The following is a 17068-nucleotide window of genomic DNA, read 5'->3' as shown; positions in this document are numbered from 1 at the left end:
ATTTAGTATCCTGTCCTCTCCCTATGAATTATTCTTCTGGTTGCTATAATAGTGAATATTATAATAGTGTATAGAGTTCACTACAGAGAATTATTCATAGCATTTCTCCACCTAGTAATACAGATAATTAGATCTTATTTATGCCCTTAAAGAGTCAAGCTTAAAAGACTATGAGTTTTCTTTCTTTTCCCTCTGTTTCTTATTTACCTTTTCATCTTTCTCTTGATATTTGTGGTTGAGTGTCAAACTTTCCATTTAGTCCCAGTCTCTTTTGTGCAAAAACTTGGAATTCTTCAATTTTGTTGAATGCCCATACTTTCCCCTGAAAGTATATGGTTAGTTTCGCTGGGTAGTTGATTTGTGGCTGAAGGCCCAGCTTTCTTGCCTTTCTGAATATTGTATTCCAAGCCTTGCGGTCTTTTAGCGTTGAGGCTGCCAGATCCTGTGTGATCCTTATTGGTGCTCCTTGATATTTGAATTGTCTCTTTCTGGCTTCTTATAAGATTTTTTCTTTAACTTGAAAGCTCTTCAATTTCGCTATTATATTTCTGGGTGTTGTCTTTTCTGGGGCCAGTGTAGAGGGTGATCTATGGATCCTTTCAATGTCTACATTGCCCTCTTGTAGAACTTCAGGGCAATTTTGCTGAATAATTTCTTTAAGTATGGAGTCCAAGTTTCTATTAATTTCTGCCTTTTCTGGAAGACCAATGATTCTCAAGTTGTCTCTTCTAGACCGGTTTTCTTGGTCTGTCACTCTCTCATTGAGATATTTCATGTTTCCTTCTATTTTATCAGTCTTTTGACTTTGTTTTATTTGTTCTTGTTGTCTTGAGAGATCATTGGTTTCTAAATGTTCGATTCTAGCCTTTAAGGACTGGTGTTCGGCTTTAATGTTTTGGTTTTTGGCTTTAATGTTTTGGTTTTCGGCTATAATTTTTTGGTTTTCCTTTTCAATCTGGTCATTTTTGGTCTTCAGTTGACTTGTCTCACTTTCCAATTGCGAAATTCTGCCTTTTAAACTGTTATTTTCTTGCCAGATTTCTTCCATCTTCCTCAGCATTTCATTTTTAAACTCTTCCATAGCTTGTGACCAGCTTTTTTTGGGGAGGTTTGGATTTCTGTTTTCCCTCCTCTGTTGTCTGGATTTTCTCTGTGTAGAAGTTGTCCAATGTTCCAGAGTTTCTTGATAGTCTTTTTCTTCTGGACTTCCTTATTGCTGGCCATTTTTAGCCCCGCCCCTTTTCACTCAGGGTCTGCCTTCGCCTTGCAAGCTCCCGGGGGCTCCCGGGTCTCCTTGTCCTCAGGGTCAGGCCTCCTGGTAGTTCCTGGTCTGCCCCTCTGCCCGAGGCTCCTTCAGCAGTCTTTGGGGCTGCTTCCACAGCTGCACTGGGTCCGCCCCAGGTCCTCACTGGAGGTCCAAGCCTGGGCAGGAGATAGTTATTCCAGCCTAGGGCACTGCCTTTGCCTGCGCAGATGCTCTTAGGGCACTGCCTTCACCCCTGTAGAAGGTAGTGAAAGTCCGTGGGCTGGAGATCTTTATTAGCACCTGAGGTAATGCCTTCAGTGCTTGGGAAAGGCCATGTTTTAGAGGCCTTTGTCCCAGCTGGAGGTGGTGCCTTCTCCCACGTGGACGCTTGGGGAAAGTCTGTGCGTGCCCCCAGCCACCTGGGGTCCCTCGTCTTGCAGCACACAGGTACAAGCCCCAGGGCTGCCAGTGATTATCTGGTTGCTCCAGTCCTGTTTTCACGCTTGTGTGTTGGCATTGTGGGAGGTGTGCGATGTGGGGGTAGGGGTAGGGGCTTCTTCCTCGCGTTTTAGTGAGAGCTGTTTCACCCCTTTATAGCGTGGAAATGCCCCAATTCTGCGTACCTTCAATGCTGGACCCTGTTGTGGGGTTCCTTCGTTCTTCTGGACTTGTTTTTATTTCCCTTTGAGGAGTCCTGTATGCTTCGGTCAGGAGAGATCGAGCAGCTGCTCCTTACTCTGCCGCCATCTTAACCAGAAGTCTCTCTATTTTTTTTTTTAAATAATTTTTTAAACCCTTAACTTCTGTGTATTGGCTCATAGGTGGAAGAGTGGTAAGGGTGGACAATGGGGGTCAAGTGACTTGCCCAGGGTCACACAGTTGGGAAGTGTCTGAGGCAGGATTTGAACCTAGGACCTCCTGTCTCTAGGCCTGACTCTCAATCCACTGAGCTACCCAGCTGCCTCCTTCATATATTCTTTTAAAAGAATGAATGATCATCTCACATGGTTGCTGAAGGGGAATAGCGACAGGGCTTTTGTTAAGCAAGTATTTCTTAGGGACAGTAGTGGAAGGCAGAAAAGTAGAAAGAGGGAGGACTATTGGGTGAAAGTGGCAATTCAGTTTGGAGTCTAAGAGCCAGCGAGATATGAGGCAGGTGCTCTGAATCTCCATGGATTGGGAACTTATAAGTCATGGGACCAAAGATCCCCTTAATAATATTTGGGAGTTGAATGATTCTTTGCAAATGGCCATTTTTATCATGAAACCCAATATTCAGCGGTAATCCATAATGTCCTTCTAAAAGTTCTAAGTGCTTTGGATAGTCATTCTCTCAGGACTTTTTTGCCTAGAGGTGGTTGCTACTATTGTCTACTCACTTAGCAAGCCAACAGTTCAGCTAAGAAGCCTTGACATGCTCATGGCTCCATTTCTCTTCCCTCCAGACCACAGTGTCTTTGGTGCCAAACCTTCTCCACAAACGAGGATGTATTTTTTGAGGGGGTCAGATTTTGGGGACTACTTCAAGTAAACAGTATACATCTTAAAATGTAGCTGCTGAGGGCAGCTGGGCAGCTTAGTGGATTGAGAGCCAGATGTAGAGATGGGAGGTCCTAGGTTCAAATATGGCCTCAGACACTTCCTAGCTGTGTGATCCTGGGCAAGTCACTTAATGCTCATTGCCTAGCCCTTACTACTTTTCTGCCTTGGAACCAATACATAGGAATGATTCTAAGAAGGAAGGTAAAGGTTTTTTTAAAAAATGTAGGTTTTAAAAAAAATGTAGCACAAAAGCAGACAACTCCAGTTTGCCTTCTCTTGGCTAGAAAAAGATGAAATTACACAAAATGCCACATCAACTGTGTGTGTGTGTACACGCATGTGAGCACACTACACACACAAGAATGCAATAATTAAAACAATATTTTTTTTAAGTGCTTAGCACAAAGTATGGCCCATAGTATGTATTTAATAAATACTTCTCTTCCTCTTTGTTTCTTTTTGGAGTTACCATTAACATTTTTTTAAATCATATATGTAACATAACAATAATACATTATATATGATTTGTTATAAATATATAATAAATTATAATCAATAGGCTTCTCCAAGAGAAACAAATTCTCATATTAGTTTTTTTTCATAAATCTGATGTTTATTCTCCCTTAAGTAAATCTACTATGAATAGGAAGAGAGGACACAGATGAGGAATACGTATATTCAGCGTAAGTCATAACTCCAAGGCTTCAATGGCTGTAACAGTCTTCTGGTGATATCATTGGGTCATTCTCACTAGACATATCCCCCTACTAGTCTCTTTTAATCACACCATCTCTGGATTCATAGAGTTTATCATTTACCCTATTGTTGGTTATAAGGTTTCTTCCAGCCAGAACCAGTCCCATTTGGCACATGGACATGAATCTTCTGAAAGAATTTCAGTTGAAATCCTAGGCTTTTATAGAAAAGTGAATTTTGCCATATTCTTTTAGTTCAAGACCCATGATTTAAAAAAAAACAGTTCTTTTAGCAATAATTCTTGCCTCAACCATTGGACCAACAACTCTTCTTTCATGGGGAAAAACATTATTTTTTTGTTTTTTTGGTTCTGTTTTTTTTAGCTCTTAAAGAAAGGCACGTCTGTTCTTTTCTCTCATATTAGTTATATTCAAAATCTATGTCTCAGGGACAGCTAGGTGGCTCACTGGATAGAAAGCCAGGCCTGGAGATGGGACATCCTGGGTTCAACTCTGGCCTCAGACACTTCCTAGCTGTGTGACCCTGGGCAAGTCCTTCAACTCCCATTGCCAAGCCCTTTCTATTCTTCTGCCTTAGAACCAGTACATAGAATTGATTCTAAGATGGAAGATAAGGGTTTAAAAAAGTAAGCATTCTTTTTTTCCCCTTTTTCTTCCCACCCTTCCCCAAGAAAGCAAATAATAGGATGTAGGTTGTACATATATTTTCATGTAGTATGTATTTACCTGTTCATCATGTTGTGAAACAGGACACATATTGTTTACACTAGAGAAACATTCATTGAAGAAATAAAGTGAAGAATGGTATGTTTCTATCTTCATTAGTACTCTGTTCCTTCCAGGACTGTGGATATCCTTTTATTCATGGGTCAATAGTTGATCATCACATGTATCGTTACTGTGTACAATGTTCCCTTGATTATCTTCACTTCACTTTAAATCACTTCATATAAATCTTGCTATGGTTTTTTATGATCATCTTGTTCATCATTTTTTTATGGCACAATAGTATTCCATTATAATCACATACCACGACTTATTCTGCTATTCCCCAACTGATGGATATCTCTTCAGTTTCCAGTTCTCTGCTACCACAAAAAGAGTTTCTATAAATATTCAAGAACTTATATGTTCATTTCCTTTTTCCTTCTTCACCTCATGAAATAAACTCTTAGTGGTGTTATTGAGTCAAAAGGTATATACAGTTTTGCAATGCTTTAAGCATAATTCCAGATTATTTTCCAAAATGATTGTATTGCTTCACAGTTCCACCAGAAATATATGCATCCCTCTTTTTTCAACATCCCCTCCAACACTTGTCGTTTTGCCCTTTTATGATTTTATTCAGTCTGATAGCTGTGAGATGATGTCTCAGGACTGTTTTGATGTGCATTTTTCTAATCAAGAATGATTTAGAGCATTTTTCATAGTGTTATATATATATATATATACATATATATGCTTTCTTTATTCAAAAAAGTCTGCTCATATTCTTATTTATTTCACTAAGTTCTCTATATATTTCATATATGAGAAAAATCCATTTAAATTTTTTCTAAACATTGCTTTCCTTCTAATCTTGACTATATTCATTTTATTTGTACAAAACTTTTCATTTTAATGTATTAAAAATTAGCCATTTCAATATTTCATAATGTTATCAATCATTTATTCAGTAATATGTTCCCTGTTCTTCTAATTTGTTTATAACATCTCCTTTTAGACCTAGATCATGTATCCATTTTGATCTTATCTTGGTGAGTGATATAAGATATTGATCAATGTCTAGTTCCTGCCACACTGAATTTCTAGTTTTCCCAATAATTTTTACCAAATAGTAAATTGTTATTCCAAAAACTTAGAACTTTACCATTGCCAAACACAAGATTACTATAATCTTTAACAACATTTTGACGTATGTCTATTTTATTACACTGAACTAGTTTTCTATTTTTTAGCCAATACCAGATAGTTTTTATAATTACTGCTTGTATTATAAAACTATTATATAGTTTGAAATCTGATATTTCTAAACCTCCTTCCTTAACATTTTTTTCAATATTTCCTTTGATTTTTTAGGTATTAAATTTTAACTTTTTTTACATGTAATGATAGAAACAATTTCCAATATTAAAAAAACACTGAGTCTTGAATTCTCTTCCTCTTCCTCCACCGCTTTCCCCTACCTCCCAATGCCTTGAGATGGTAAGTAATCTCATATAGATTTTGCATGTGCCACCATGTAAAAGATTTTTTCCATTTAATCCTTTTGTGGAAGAATATTCTAATAAAAAATTAAGAAATTGAAAATACTTTACTTTGGTCTGGATTGAGATAGTTATTTTCCTCTGGAAGTAAATGGCACTTTTTAATCATGAATTCTTTTGACTAGTTTTGGATCATTGTATTGCTGAGTATAGCTATTATTCACAGTATTCACTGTAAAATATTCTGGTCACTGTATGCAAAGATCTCCTGGTTTTGCTTATTTCATTGTTCCAGTTCATGTAAGTCTTTCCACATTTTTCTGAGCTTTTCCTACTTGTTATTTCTTACAGCAAAATTGTATTCAATTACATTCATATACCATAACTTATTCAATGATTCCCCAATTGATGAGTATCTCCTCACTTTCCAAATCTTTGATTCTCTAAAAAGGGTAACTTTATAAATTTTTATGCACATAAGTACTTCCTACTCTCCCTTAAAAAATCTCTTAGAGATACAAACCTAATAATGGCGTTACTCAGTCAAAGGATATTTACTATTTTTTTAGCTCTTTGGGCTTGGGTCCAAATTGCTCTCCTGAATAATTGAATCAGTTCACAACTCCCCAACAATGTATTTGTGTCCAAGCTTTCTCATATCCACTTCCACTTTGTCATTTTTCTCTTCTGTCGTAATAACCAATCTGGTGTGGGATGATACCTCAAAGTTGCTTTAATTTGTATTTTTCTAAATAGTGAGTTAGAGTATTTTTTGAATGACTAGTGTTATATTCATATCCTGAGAAATGATGAATGCCAATGACAGGGAAGGCAGTTGGAAAACATGGAATGTTCCCAGGTGCTGTGATCCAGGGGCAAGCGTTGGTTGGCCTGGTAGTATAAATAACCCTGACAGCCACGTGGAAGGGGTCTTTAGGTCTTGGGTCTTTGAGCTCTTTAGGTCTTTAGGTCTCTGGGTCTTTCTAGCTCTTGTTATAAAATAAAAAGGGTAATCTAGATACTACCACTATTAGACTGGCTATTATTAGTAGTAATCTGAGATATTAATCTGAGGAAGCTTTGGTTTGATTCCCCAATGGCTGGTGCAGGGACACCTGAGTCCTGCCACCCATCTGGATGTTATAATAACTGCCTTCTTTATAACAATGCCCAGGCAGGATCCCTAAAGGTCAATGGATGGGTAACCCTTTCAGGTCCCACCTGGGGTTGATTGATTATTGATATTGGGTTCTATCAGCCGTGGATAATGTTCATCTGACTGCGTTGCTCCTTCTCCAGAGTGGTGATGAAATAACTACTCCAGGAAGGTACTTAATAACTTTTATCTACAAGGGAAAGGAATGATCAGGAATGGTTTGGGGAATAGGTGACCCTATCACTAAATCTATAACAATAATCCCTCAGGACTGTAGGCTGTTCAGTAATGCTGGCTTGTTCTTCACCTCCTCTGGCTTAGCCTGGCCACAACCAAACCAGAGTAAGCAAACTGTTTGGATGATGCAAATATTGATGATAGTTTCTCTCAGCTTCTTACTGCTAGTTGTTTGCCAGTCCTACAGCCTTCAGGAAATTCCACCCTTACCACCCTCTTCTTCTTCTCCTACCCACTTCCTGGATCCCCGCCGGGCCCCGGATACCTAAATATCTAGAGATGGTTTAGGTGCCTAATATCTAGGAATTCAGAGAGAATCAGAGGATACATGGTCTAACCCACAGTTCAATCAATGTTCAAGATCAAATGTCCAAGGCAAGAGTTTAGGTAAAGCTCAGCCAAAGCAAAGCCAACAGGCCCCCCAAGCCAAAGGGGTCCAAAGGGTCCTTGTCAGGGGCTGCCCAGGGTATTTTTACCTTCTTTGCCCAACTGCCTTTCCTCCTGTCCTCATGGCCTCTGGGAACATTCTGATGTCCAACTGTCTTCACCTGTCAATCAAGGTGAGACTTTCAGCTCCCAGAGTTTGAATATGACACTCTTTAGGTCTCTAAGTCTCTGGGTGGTGAAGGGAGTCAGGGAAGTCTATGAAGAAGAGGCTAGGAAGAATCTGAATAGTTCCTGAAGACTGTGAGAGCTAGTGCATCACCAGATACTGATAGTGAGAAAGCTGAGAGAATAAGATCACCAACACAGCTGTTTCAACAGCAATCCCTGTTCTCTGGCTTGGCTGTGGCCAGGCTAGGCCAGAGGTGTAGTGGAGAATAAAGCTCCAGCTTCTACTAGACCAATAACCTCCAGTCCTGATTGTCAACTAGTTATAGATATTAGATTGATAGGGTCTCTAATCCCCAATCCTTGTCCATTTATCCTTTCTCTGATTATATAGATAGAGTTTAACAAGTACCTTCCTGAGTGGTCTTTATATCACGATCCTTGTGAAGGGAGTCAACGCAGTCAGATATCAAACGTGATCCAAGGCAAATCAAAAGCCCTATATTAATTTACTCAACCCCAGGTTGGACCTGAAAGGGTTACCCATCCATCTAACCTTTCTGGGTCCTCCCTGGGCAACTGTTAGAGAAAAGGGGAAATTATAACAACTATCAAGGGTGATTGGGGTTGGTGTTCCTCCATCATCTGCAACTAGGGAGAATACAGATAGATACATTCACATCACTGTATATCTATATCTCCCTAGGCCCTTTTTTGTTTATAACACTAGAGAACACTTTAATAACTTTGTCTGAGATCTGCCTGTTCATATCTTTTGATGATTTATCAACTGGAGAATGACTTGTATTCTTATATATTAAACTCATTTCTCTATGTATTTGATAAATGAGGTTTTTATTAGAGACATTTGTAAAAAATGTTTGCACCATTATGGTTACTTTGTATTACTTTCCATCCTATTTACCCATTTAGTTTCTGACCTTCACCTTCACCACTATGCCTTTTCCCAATCATCTCCACCCCCCTTTTCTTATCCCTTTCCTCTCCTAATTTTCTGTAGGGTAAGATAGCTTTATATACCTAACTGATTGTGTATGTTCTTCCTTTATTGAGACAATTACCTTGAGAATAAAGTTCATATGCTCTCTTCCCCATCTCTCCCATCTTCCCCTCCACTAAAAACACTCTTTCATGCTCTTTTATGTGAGATAAGTTACCTCATTCTATTTTCCCCTTCTTCCTCCTGATGCGTTCTTCTTTCCCATGCCTTAATTTAATTTAAATTTTTTTATATTGTTCCATCATATTCAACTCACACACTTACCCTATGTCGATGTATACTCTTTCTAACTACCCTAATAATGACAAAATTATTTGGCATCACAAGAATCATCTTCCCATTTAGTAGTACACAGTTTAACCTCATTGAGTATCTTTTGATTTCTCTTTCCTGATCTCTTTTTCATAACTCCCTTGAGCCTTGTATTTGAGAGTCAAATTTTCCATTCAGCTCTGGTTTTTTCATCAGGAATATCTGAAAATACTCTATTTCATTTTTACCCATGAAATATTGTATTCAGTATTTCTGGGTAAATGATTCTTGGTTGAAATCCTATCACTTTTGCCCTCTGGAATATCATGTTCCAGTCCCTCTGATTCTTTAATATAGAAGTTGCTAAGTCTTGTGTTTTCCTGACTGTGGTTCTATGATATTTAAATTATTACTTTTTGGCTATTTGTAATATTTTCTCCTTGACCTGAAGGTTTTGGAATTTGGCTATAATATTCCTGGGAGTTATCCTTTTGGGATCTCTTTGAGGAGGTGACTGGTGAATTCTTTCAATAACTATTTTGTTCTTTGGTGCTAGAATATCAGGGTAGTTTTCCGTGATGATTTCTTGAAAGATAATGTCTAAGATCTTTTTTTTACTTTCAGGAAGTCCCATAATTCTTAAATCATCTCTCCTGAATTTATTTTCCAGGTCAGTTGTTTTCCCCATGAGATATTTCACATTTTCTTCTATTTTTTTCATTCTTTTGACTTAGTTTGATTACTTCTTCATGTCTTGTGGAGTCATTAGCTTCCATTTGTGTAATTCTAGTTTTTAAGACATTGTTTTCCTGATTGAGCTTTTGTACATCCTTTTCCATTTGGACGATTCTACTTATAATACAGTTCTTTTCCTCTGTGAGTTTTTGTACCCCTTTTTCCAAAGGGCCAATTCTGTCTTTCAAGAAGGTTTTCTTTACAGTGCATTTTTAAACATCTTTTCCCATTTGTCCAATTCTGCTTTTCAAAAAGTTCTTCTCTTCTTTGTATCTCTTTGGCTCTTCTACCAATAGGCCCATTCTGGTTTTTAAGATATTCATTTCTTCAGTATTATTTTTTGTGCCTCCTTTACCAGGCTATTGACTCTTTTTTCATGATTTACATACATCACTCTCATTTATTTTCTAAATTTCTCTTATGCCTCTCTTGATTTTTTGAAATCCTTATTGAGCTCCTCCATTAATTCTTTTTGGGACTGAGAGCAATTTCTATTTTTCTTGGATGCTTGGATACAGCAAGATTGATTTCATTGTGTTCTGAGTTTGAGTGCACCATCACCAAAATAACTGTCTATGTGGTTTCTTTTTTTGTCGTTTGCTCAATTTCCTGCCTTTTCCTTTTCTTTTAGTTTAAAAAACTGTTAAAGTTGGAGTTTGTCACTGTGCTGAAGGGAGGGCACTGTTATAAGCTTTAGGTTCTTTATGCAGCTCTTTTCAGAGCTGGCACTGGGGATCTATCTGCTTTAAGTTCTTCCAAGGCAGAATGATACTAAGGATATGTCTGTTTAATACTCTCCCTACCTATTCTCTGGTCTGTGAGTAAATCCAAGCACTCTTTTCCCAGTTGGATCTGTTTCCAGAGACTTCTGCTCCCTTGTGGCTGTAAGTACTGATATATGCTGGTACTCCTCCTCACTCTGCAATGCCCCGAGATTGAGACCTGATTTTCCATGTGGGCAATGCAACAAGAGTCTTGCACCCAGAGACAGCAAAAGGACTCCTGTAATCTCCTTCCAAGTAGTTTTCTGGCTTCCTTTACCATCTGTGGTTGAAAATGCTAAAAGTCTTCTTTGATATTCTTGACCTTTAGTTTTTTCCAAATAGATGTTGGTATTTTTTTAGTTCAAAAAATAATTTTTGTACTTTAATTGGGCTGGCATTGAATAAGTAGATTGATTTAGGTAGAATTGTCATTTTGATTATATTGGCTTTGCTCTCCCATGAACAATGAATATTTTTCCAATTATTTAAATCTGACTTCATTTATATAAAGTGTTTTATAATTATGTTCATATGCTCTCTGGATTTGTTTTGGAAGATATTTTATTCTATCTGTGGCTTATTTAAATGGGTTATCTCTTAGTATGCCATTGCACAATATCATTAGCAATATTTTATATCCTGTAGTGAACCTCTAGGATTCTCTCTCTCTCTCATATATATAATTAATTATCATATCATCTTCAAAAAGAAATAGTTTTGTTATCTCTTTGCTCATTCTGATATTTCAATTTCTTTTTCTTCTTATTACTATTCCTGGCATTTCTAGTATGAAATTAAATAACATTGGTGATAAAGGGCATCCTCTTGTTTTACACTCTGTCTTATGAGGAAACCTTCCAATTACAAATATTGTTTACTGCTGGTTTAAAATGTATACTTCTTATTAATATAAAGAAAAAATCAATTTGTACCTATGCTTTTAAATGTTTTATTAGGAATGAGTGTTATTTTTCATAAAAGTTCCTTTTGCATCTATTATTTTTTTCAGAGACTAAGTTCATAAAGAAAATAATTTGTATTTTCTTCCGAGTCATCATAAAAGTGATTTTCCTCCTGGTATTTTTCTTCTTTTTTGGCTGCTCCTTGGATATTCTCGGCAGTTCCTTCCAGCTGCTTGGAGGTATGAAAAACAATTTCAGGAAGGGTCAAAGGTTAGTGGGTGGCTTTTTTTTTTTTTTTTTTTTGCTTTCAAATTGATTTCAATTTAGCTCATAGTCAATCAACAAGCATTCTCAACCTAATTAATCTTCCTTCTTTTAAACTATACTCTCAGGAGTCTTACTTTTTTATCCACTCAAGAGATATTTTGATTTGGATGCTTCTTGATTCAAATTTTTCACCATTTTCTCCACCCCCCCCCCAACCTATCACCCAAACCACTTTACTTCAACTCTAGTCTCTGGAAGTGAGAAAAGTTTAGGGATTATGTTTTATATCTTGTTCTCTCTCTTTTTAGTCGCATTGTCTATGTCTCTCCATATCTACCTATCTCTCTGTCTGTCTGTTTCTTTCTGTCTCTGTCTCTGCCTCTCTGCTTTATCTCTCTTGATATATATATATATCAGACTAAAATTTTGTGGTGAGAATCTGCATCTCAATCCCTCTATTGATATCTGAAAAATAATCTCCCTTTTTATAGACTGAAATCTAGGAAACGTGCAATTGTGTATGTTTTGTGTTGTGTTGGCAACAGGAGTGAATTTCTGTAAGAAAAATAAAACACTGGATTTATGCCAAAAAATGAAGATGAGCATTGGAATCATTTTGTCCAAATAGGTCTGCCATTTGGGACTTCCCCATCACGCTATTCTTTATATTTTTTCTATAAATTCTTCCAGGTGTATCTTAAAACAATCTATTTTTGTAGGTAGAGATCCTGGGGTAGGTCACTGTGTGTGTGTGTGTGTGTGTGTGTGTGTGTGTGTGTGTGTGTGTGTATTTCATCTCCAACCTGGTCTAGTATCTTTTCATTTCTTTTTTTGACTTTAATTAGTATCATGATTATATGGTCATTTGTTTTTTATTCCAACTATTGGGATAATTGACTTCATGCTTCACTCCATTTCCTTTGTATGAACCCTGCCCTTCATGCTTCCACTCAGCAAACTAATAATGCATTGCCATTAATATGACTAAGCTCTGGAGCAGGGATGGAGTCATAGAAAGGAAATGGAAGACCCATTTTTATCTTTAGAAAGGAACTTCGGAATTTTGTTGAGATAACATAACAAGTAGATGAAAAGCATTTAAGGTCTTTGTTATACTACAAATATATATACTTTAAGTAAATGAAATGGGGGAAGGAAATAAGTATTTATATATCATTTATTATGTACCAGGCTCTGTGCTCAGCAATTAAATATTTTCACTTCATACAATAGCCCTGTGAGTTAGGTTCATTTTACAATACAGGAAACTGAGACTGAAAATGGTTAAATGACTTGTCAAGGGTCACATAGGAAATAAGTGTCTCTGAGGCTATAGTTTATCTGATGACTTCTTGATTCAAGGCCCAGTTTTCTATGCATTGCACCTTCCAGCTGCCTTGGGGCCAATCAGACAATAGAGATGCTTAATAAGAGATAGAGAGTACCCCTACCCTCCAACTCAGAGATTCTTTGGGAAGGAGGGTGAAAGAGAGAGAAGAAGCCCTTATAGGCTATAGTAATTCTTCTAAGGAACAGGAATAAGTAAGCTATGTATGAGGGGAACAGCATGTGAATTAGTTCTAAAGCAGGAGAGATGTTAAACTGGAGTGAGAGAAAGTGACATTCAGGGTCAAAGATGACAATGGCTGGCATTTTGTGGCACTTTAAAATTTGTGTAGAAAAGCAAAGTGCCTAACCTATGCTAATAGAGGGAAACAGAGGCAGAATCTGAACTCATGGCTTCCTAAAACCAAATTCAACCCTCATTGCCCTCTGCCATGGTGACTGCCCGGGCCGTTAAGTGACTGTCCTCTCTCAATCCTCATTCCACACATTGGCCTTTAGCCTTTGATGTGTAGCCTAGCAGTCTCAGCCAACCACCATAATATCATTTTTTAAAATGTCTTTACCTTTTTAGGAAAATTGACTGGACTACTTTTCTTTGACGGTTCAATACTTTACAACCCTGTGGCTGCCTTGATGGTGAGTGTGCTGGTGACTGTTTTGATGCAGAGTTCCAGCATATCTGCATCCATCATCGTCAGCATGGTGTCATCTTCAGGTGAGTCAGTCCTGTGAAATAAGAATAAGCACACATACATAGAGCCATGTTAATTAGGCAAGCCTGTATACATTCAAAGAGTTTCATTCAAATTTTACAATCATATAATCATTTGCAATGTGCCCTGGCCTTTAAGCTTATCTACTTGCTTTTTCATCCTTCTGTCAGACTGTTCATCTTTTTCTGATGTCCATCTACCCTCCCTATTCTTGTAGTAGAGTTAGAAAATTAAGCTCTCATTAGCAGAAATGGGTTGCACATTCTTAGCTGAAATCTTTAATACTTATTGCTTTGGAAGATCTTTGGAAGAACGGAGCTCAATGTAAAGTACTTCTTTCCATTTTCCCTGTCTGATATTTAACTCAGCTGAGTATGAATAAGTGTCTTTGATGTAGGTACAGTGTGAGTGGATTTCTTTTTCTATTAAAGATAATTCAGACCAGATCCTTTTGTATCACTGCTTTGTTTTTCAAATGAACTTAAATTAAACCAGATCTCTCCAGATCCCAGGACTAGGTTCCACACCCCCTTTTTTGGTGGATATATGTCAGTTTGGCATCTAGTGCAAGGGACAGATGTAGGGACAGGAGCTGAGCTTCCCTAGAGTGTGGCTGTGGAGGAGAGAAGAGGATGAAGCACTTCCATGGAAGACAGAGTTTTGTAAGTCTCTGAAGGGGGAAGAGGTAATTGTAGGACTAGAATGTTACCACAGCCAACATTGTCCTCACTCTTCGACATTGCTGCCAGTGATCTCTAGTTTTCTTGTTTTGGCAAAAGCCCCAGTTTCTTTGCTCTAGTTATAGTTCTGGGCACTTGGTTTTAGGAAGAGAGTTGAAGTGTTCTTCCTGTGAATTTCTACCATTTTCCCTCTTCATTTACCTTTTTCCTTTGACAGTTTTGACAGTACAGGCAGCAATTCCTATGATAATGGGATCCAATATTGGGACTACAATCACCAGTACATTGGTGGCTCTCGTGTATGCTGGAGACAGGGATGAATTTGGAAGGTAGGAAGTTTTGCCTCACTTGTTTACTAGTCATTGTTTTCTCTAGAACTGCAGTAACTATCTCTGATTAACAAAGTTGAGGATTTTCACTCATCTCTAGAGATACCTCCCTGGCTTTTCCAATGGTCTTGTTATATTGCAGTGTAGATTGTGGAATAAGCCCATACATTGAACATTTTAAATAATTCAGCTTAGTCAGAGATAATTATTAGTTGGCAGTGACTTTATTTTTGATACATTCCCGTTTACATAATGCTCTAGTTTTAAAAAGAAAATGCATATTTTAGGGAAATGATCTGGAAATAGGTAACAAGTCACAATGGAGAGGGGTGATTATGAGTAAGGGAATGTGTCTTCTTTGTGAAGGGAATATCACCAGCAATTTTTTTTCTAAACAGGTGGTCTTCAGGTTTTACTAACTCCAATTAAGTTCATAGCAAACCAGACTATTAAAAATTTTAAGTCTAGTTTTTCTACTTATTGTGCTACATAGGTGCCCCAGAGGCATATTTTTAAGCATAGAAGAAATAGAGGCAATTACAAAAGATAAAACAGAAAACTTTGATTTTTTGAAGCTGAAAAACTCCTTCACAGACAACCTTAATGCATACTAGAAAAGAAGGCACGTGGTTGAATGAGAAAAAACAACATCTTTACATCAAATTCCTCTCAGTTGGATTTGATACTCAAGATACACAACCAAATTTTAAAATTGGTAAAAATGACCAACCTTTCATATATCCTACCAAGATAAATCTGGGGTTCATTCTCACTACTTGGGGCTACATCAAAGCTAGAAGGGATATGGAAAAGCAAGGATGATTGATAGGGCATTGTTGGTAGAGTTATCAGTGGGTTCGTCTATTCTGGATAACAATTTGTAACTGTGTTCAAAGGATTATAAAAACTGTTGATACTCTTTAATCTAGCAATACAACTACAAAGTCTGTATCCCAAAGAGAGTAAAATAGAAGTAAAATGATCTATTTAGAGTGGCTATTTTCTTTGGCAAAGAATTGGAAATTAAGGGAATACCCATCAGTTGAGGAGTAGTTGTGGTATATGATACTGATGGAATACTATTGTTCTATAAAAAATCACAGAGTCTGAATATGACAATGTTAAAAATAAATTTTAATTTAAAATTTTAAAAATGGACAAAAATAACAAAAAATTGCAACAGTCATTGTTGGAGGGATTATGGGAAGATAGGCAAACTAATACAATGCATTGTTGATACAGTAATGAAATTGTTTAAACATTTTAGAGGACTTTTTAGAATTATGCAAATAAACTGACTTAAGTGTCCATATTTTTGAACCAGAGACTCTATTACTAGGCATATATCCAAAGGAAGCCATGGTTATGGAAAAAAAATCTCCATATGGTCCAAAATTATAAATATCAAGAAGGACTTAAAGGAAGAGATATGAGAAGACAACCTTTCCTACTCTTTGGTAAAGGTGGAAGGGTCCACAATTTTTATACTTTGCACATGTTTTGGGACTTTCTCAACAAATTGATTGGTTATGTTTATTTTTTCCCTCTCCAAAAAAATACTTAGGGCTCTTGACGAGCTACTGGGAAGGGAAACATGGGATACTATGGTGATATAAGAAAAAGAAGAGATCAACAAAAAAATTAACTTAAAAATTAAAACAATTATTAGGAGTCATTTTGTCCAATTATATGCTAATAAAACTGACAACCTAAGGGTAATGAATGATCATTTATAAAAATATAAATTGCTTATATTAAAGGAAGATGAAATAGAATACTTAAATAATCTTATCTAAGAAAAGAAAATTGGATAAACTATAAATAAGCTTCTTCAAGAAAAACAAACAAACAAACCTGATGACCAGATGGGGTTAGATGTGAATTCTACCAAACATTTTAAAAATAATTAATTTTAAAACTATATAAATAATTTGAAAAAATAATTACATGAGTCCTAGCAAATTACTTTTATAACACATAGATGGGATTTTTAAAATTAATAGAATTTATTCCCAGGTATCCCATGTCTTCCCTACACCATATAAGGCATCATCTGAATATATATATATATATATATTATTCTTTTGTATTTCCACTTCTCTATTCATTCTCTGGAGGTGAACATTCACAATTATTCTTCAAATATTAAATGTTGCTATATATAACATTTTCTTGATTCTATTCATTTTACACTTCATTATCTCATGTAGGTGATTCCAAGTTTTAAAAAAAATTATATACTCATTGTTTCTTAGGGCATAGTTGTTTCTATCACAATCATATGCCATAATTTGTCTAGCCAGTCTCCAATTGATGCACATCCTTTTGATTTCTAGTTCTTTGCCACCACAAAGAGAGCTGCATATACATATACAAAATATGTATATGTTTCGGGATATATA

The 17068-nt window shown here is 36.6% G+C and overlaps 1 protein-coding gene across 1 annotated transcript in view; it reads left to right on the top strand.

Moving 5' to 3' along the window:
* Positions 1-17068, top strand: part of LOC123252443 (sodium-dependent phosphate transport protein 2B-like) — an 81393-nt gene that overhangs the window by 32466 nt on the left and 31859 nt on the right. Inside the window, exons 2-4 of the mRNA XM_044681753.1 lie at positions 11410-11569; positions 13516-13659; positions 14555-14666. Coding sequence (XP_044537688.1) covers positions 11410-11569; positions 13516-13659; positions 14555-14666 — 416 coding nt within the window. The remainder of the gene's footprint in view (positions 1-11409; positions 11570-13515; positions 13660-14554; positions 14667-17068) is intronic.

The sequence above is a fragment of the Gracilinanus agilis genome, chromosome 6 (assembly GCF_016433145.1).
Source record: "Gracilinanus agilis isolate LMUSP501 chromosome 6, AgileGrace, whole genome shotgun sequence".
Lineage (NCBI taxonomy): Eukaryota > Metazoa > Chordata > Mammalia > Didelphimorphia > Didelphidae > Gracilinanus > Gracilinanus agilis.
Note: the sequence above shows the minus strand (reverse complement) of the source record. Positions and strands in the feature narration are given on the sequence as shown.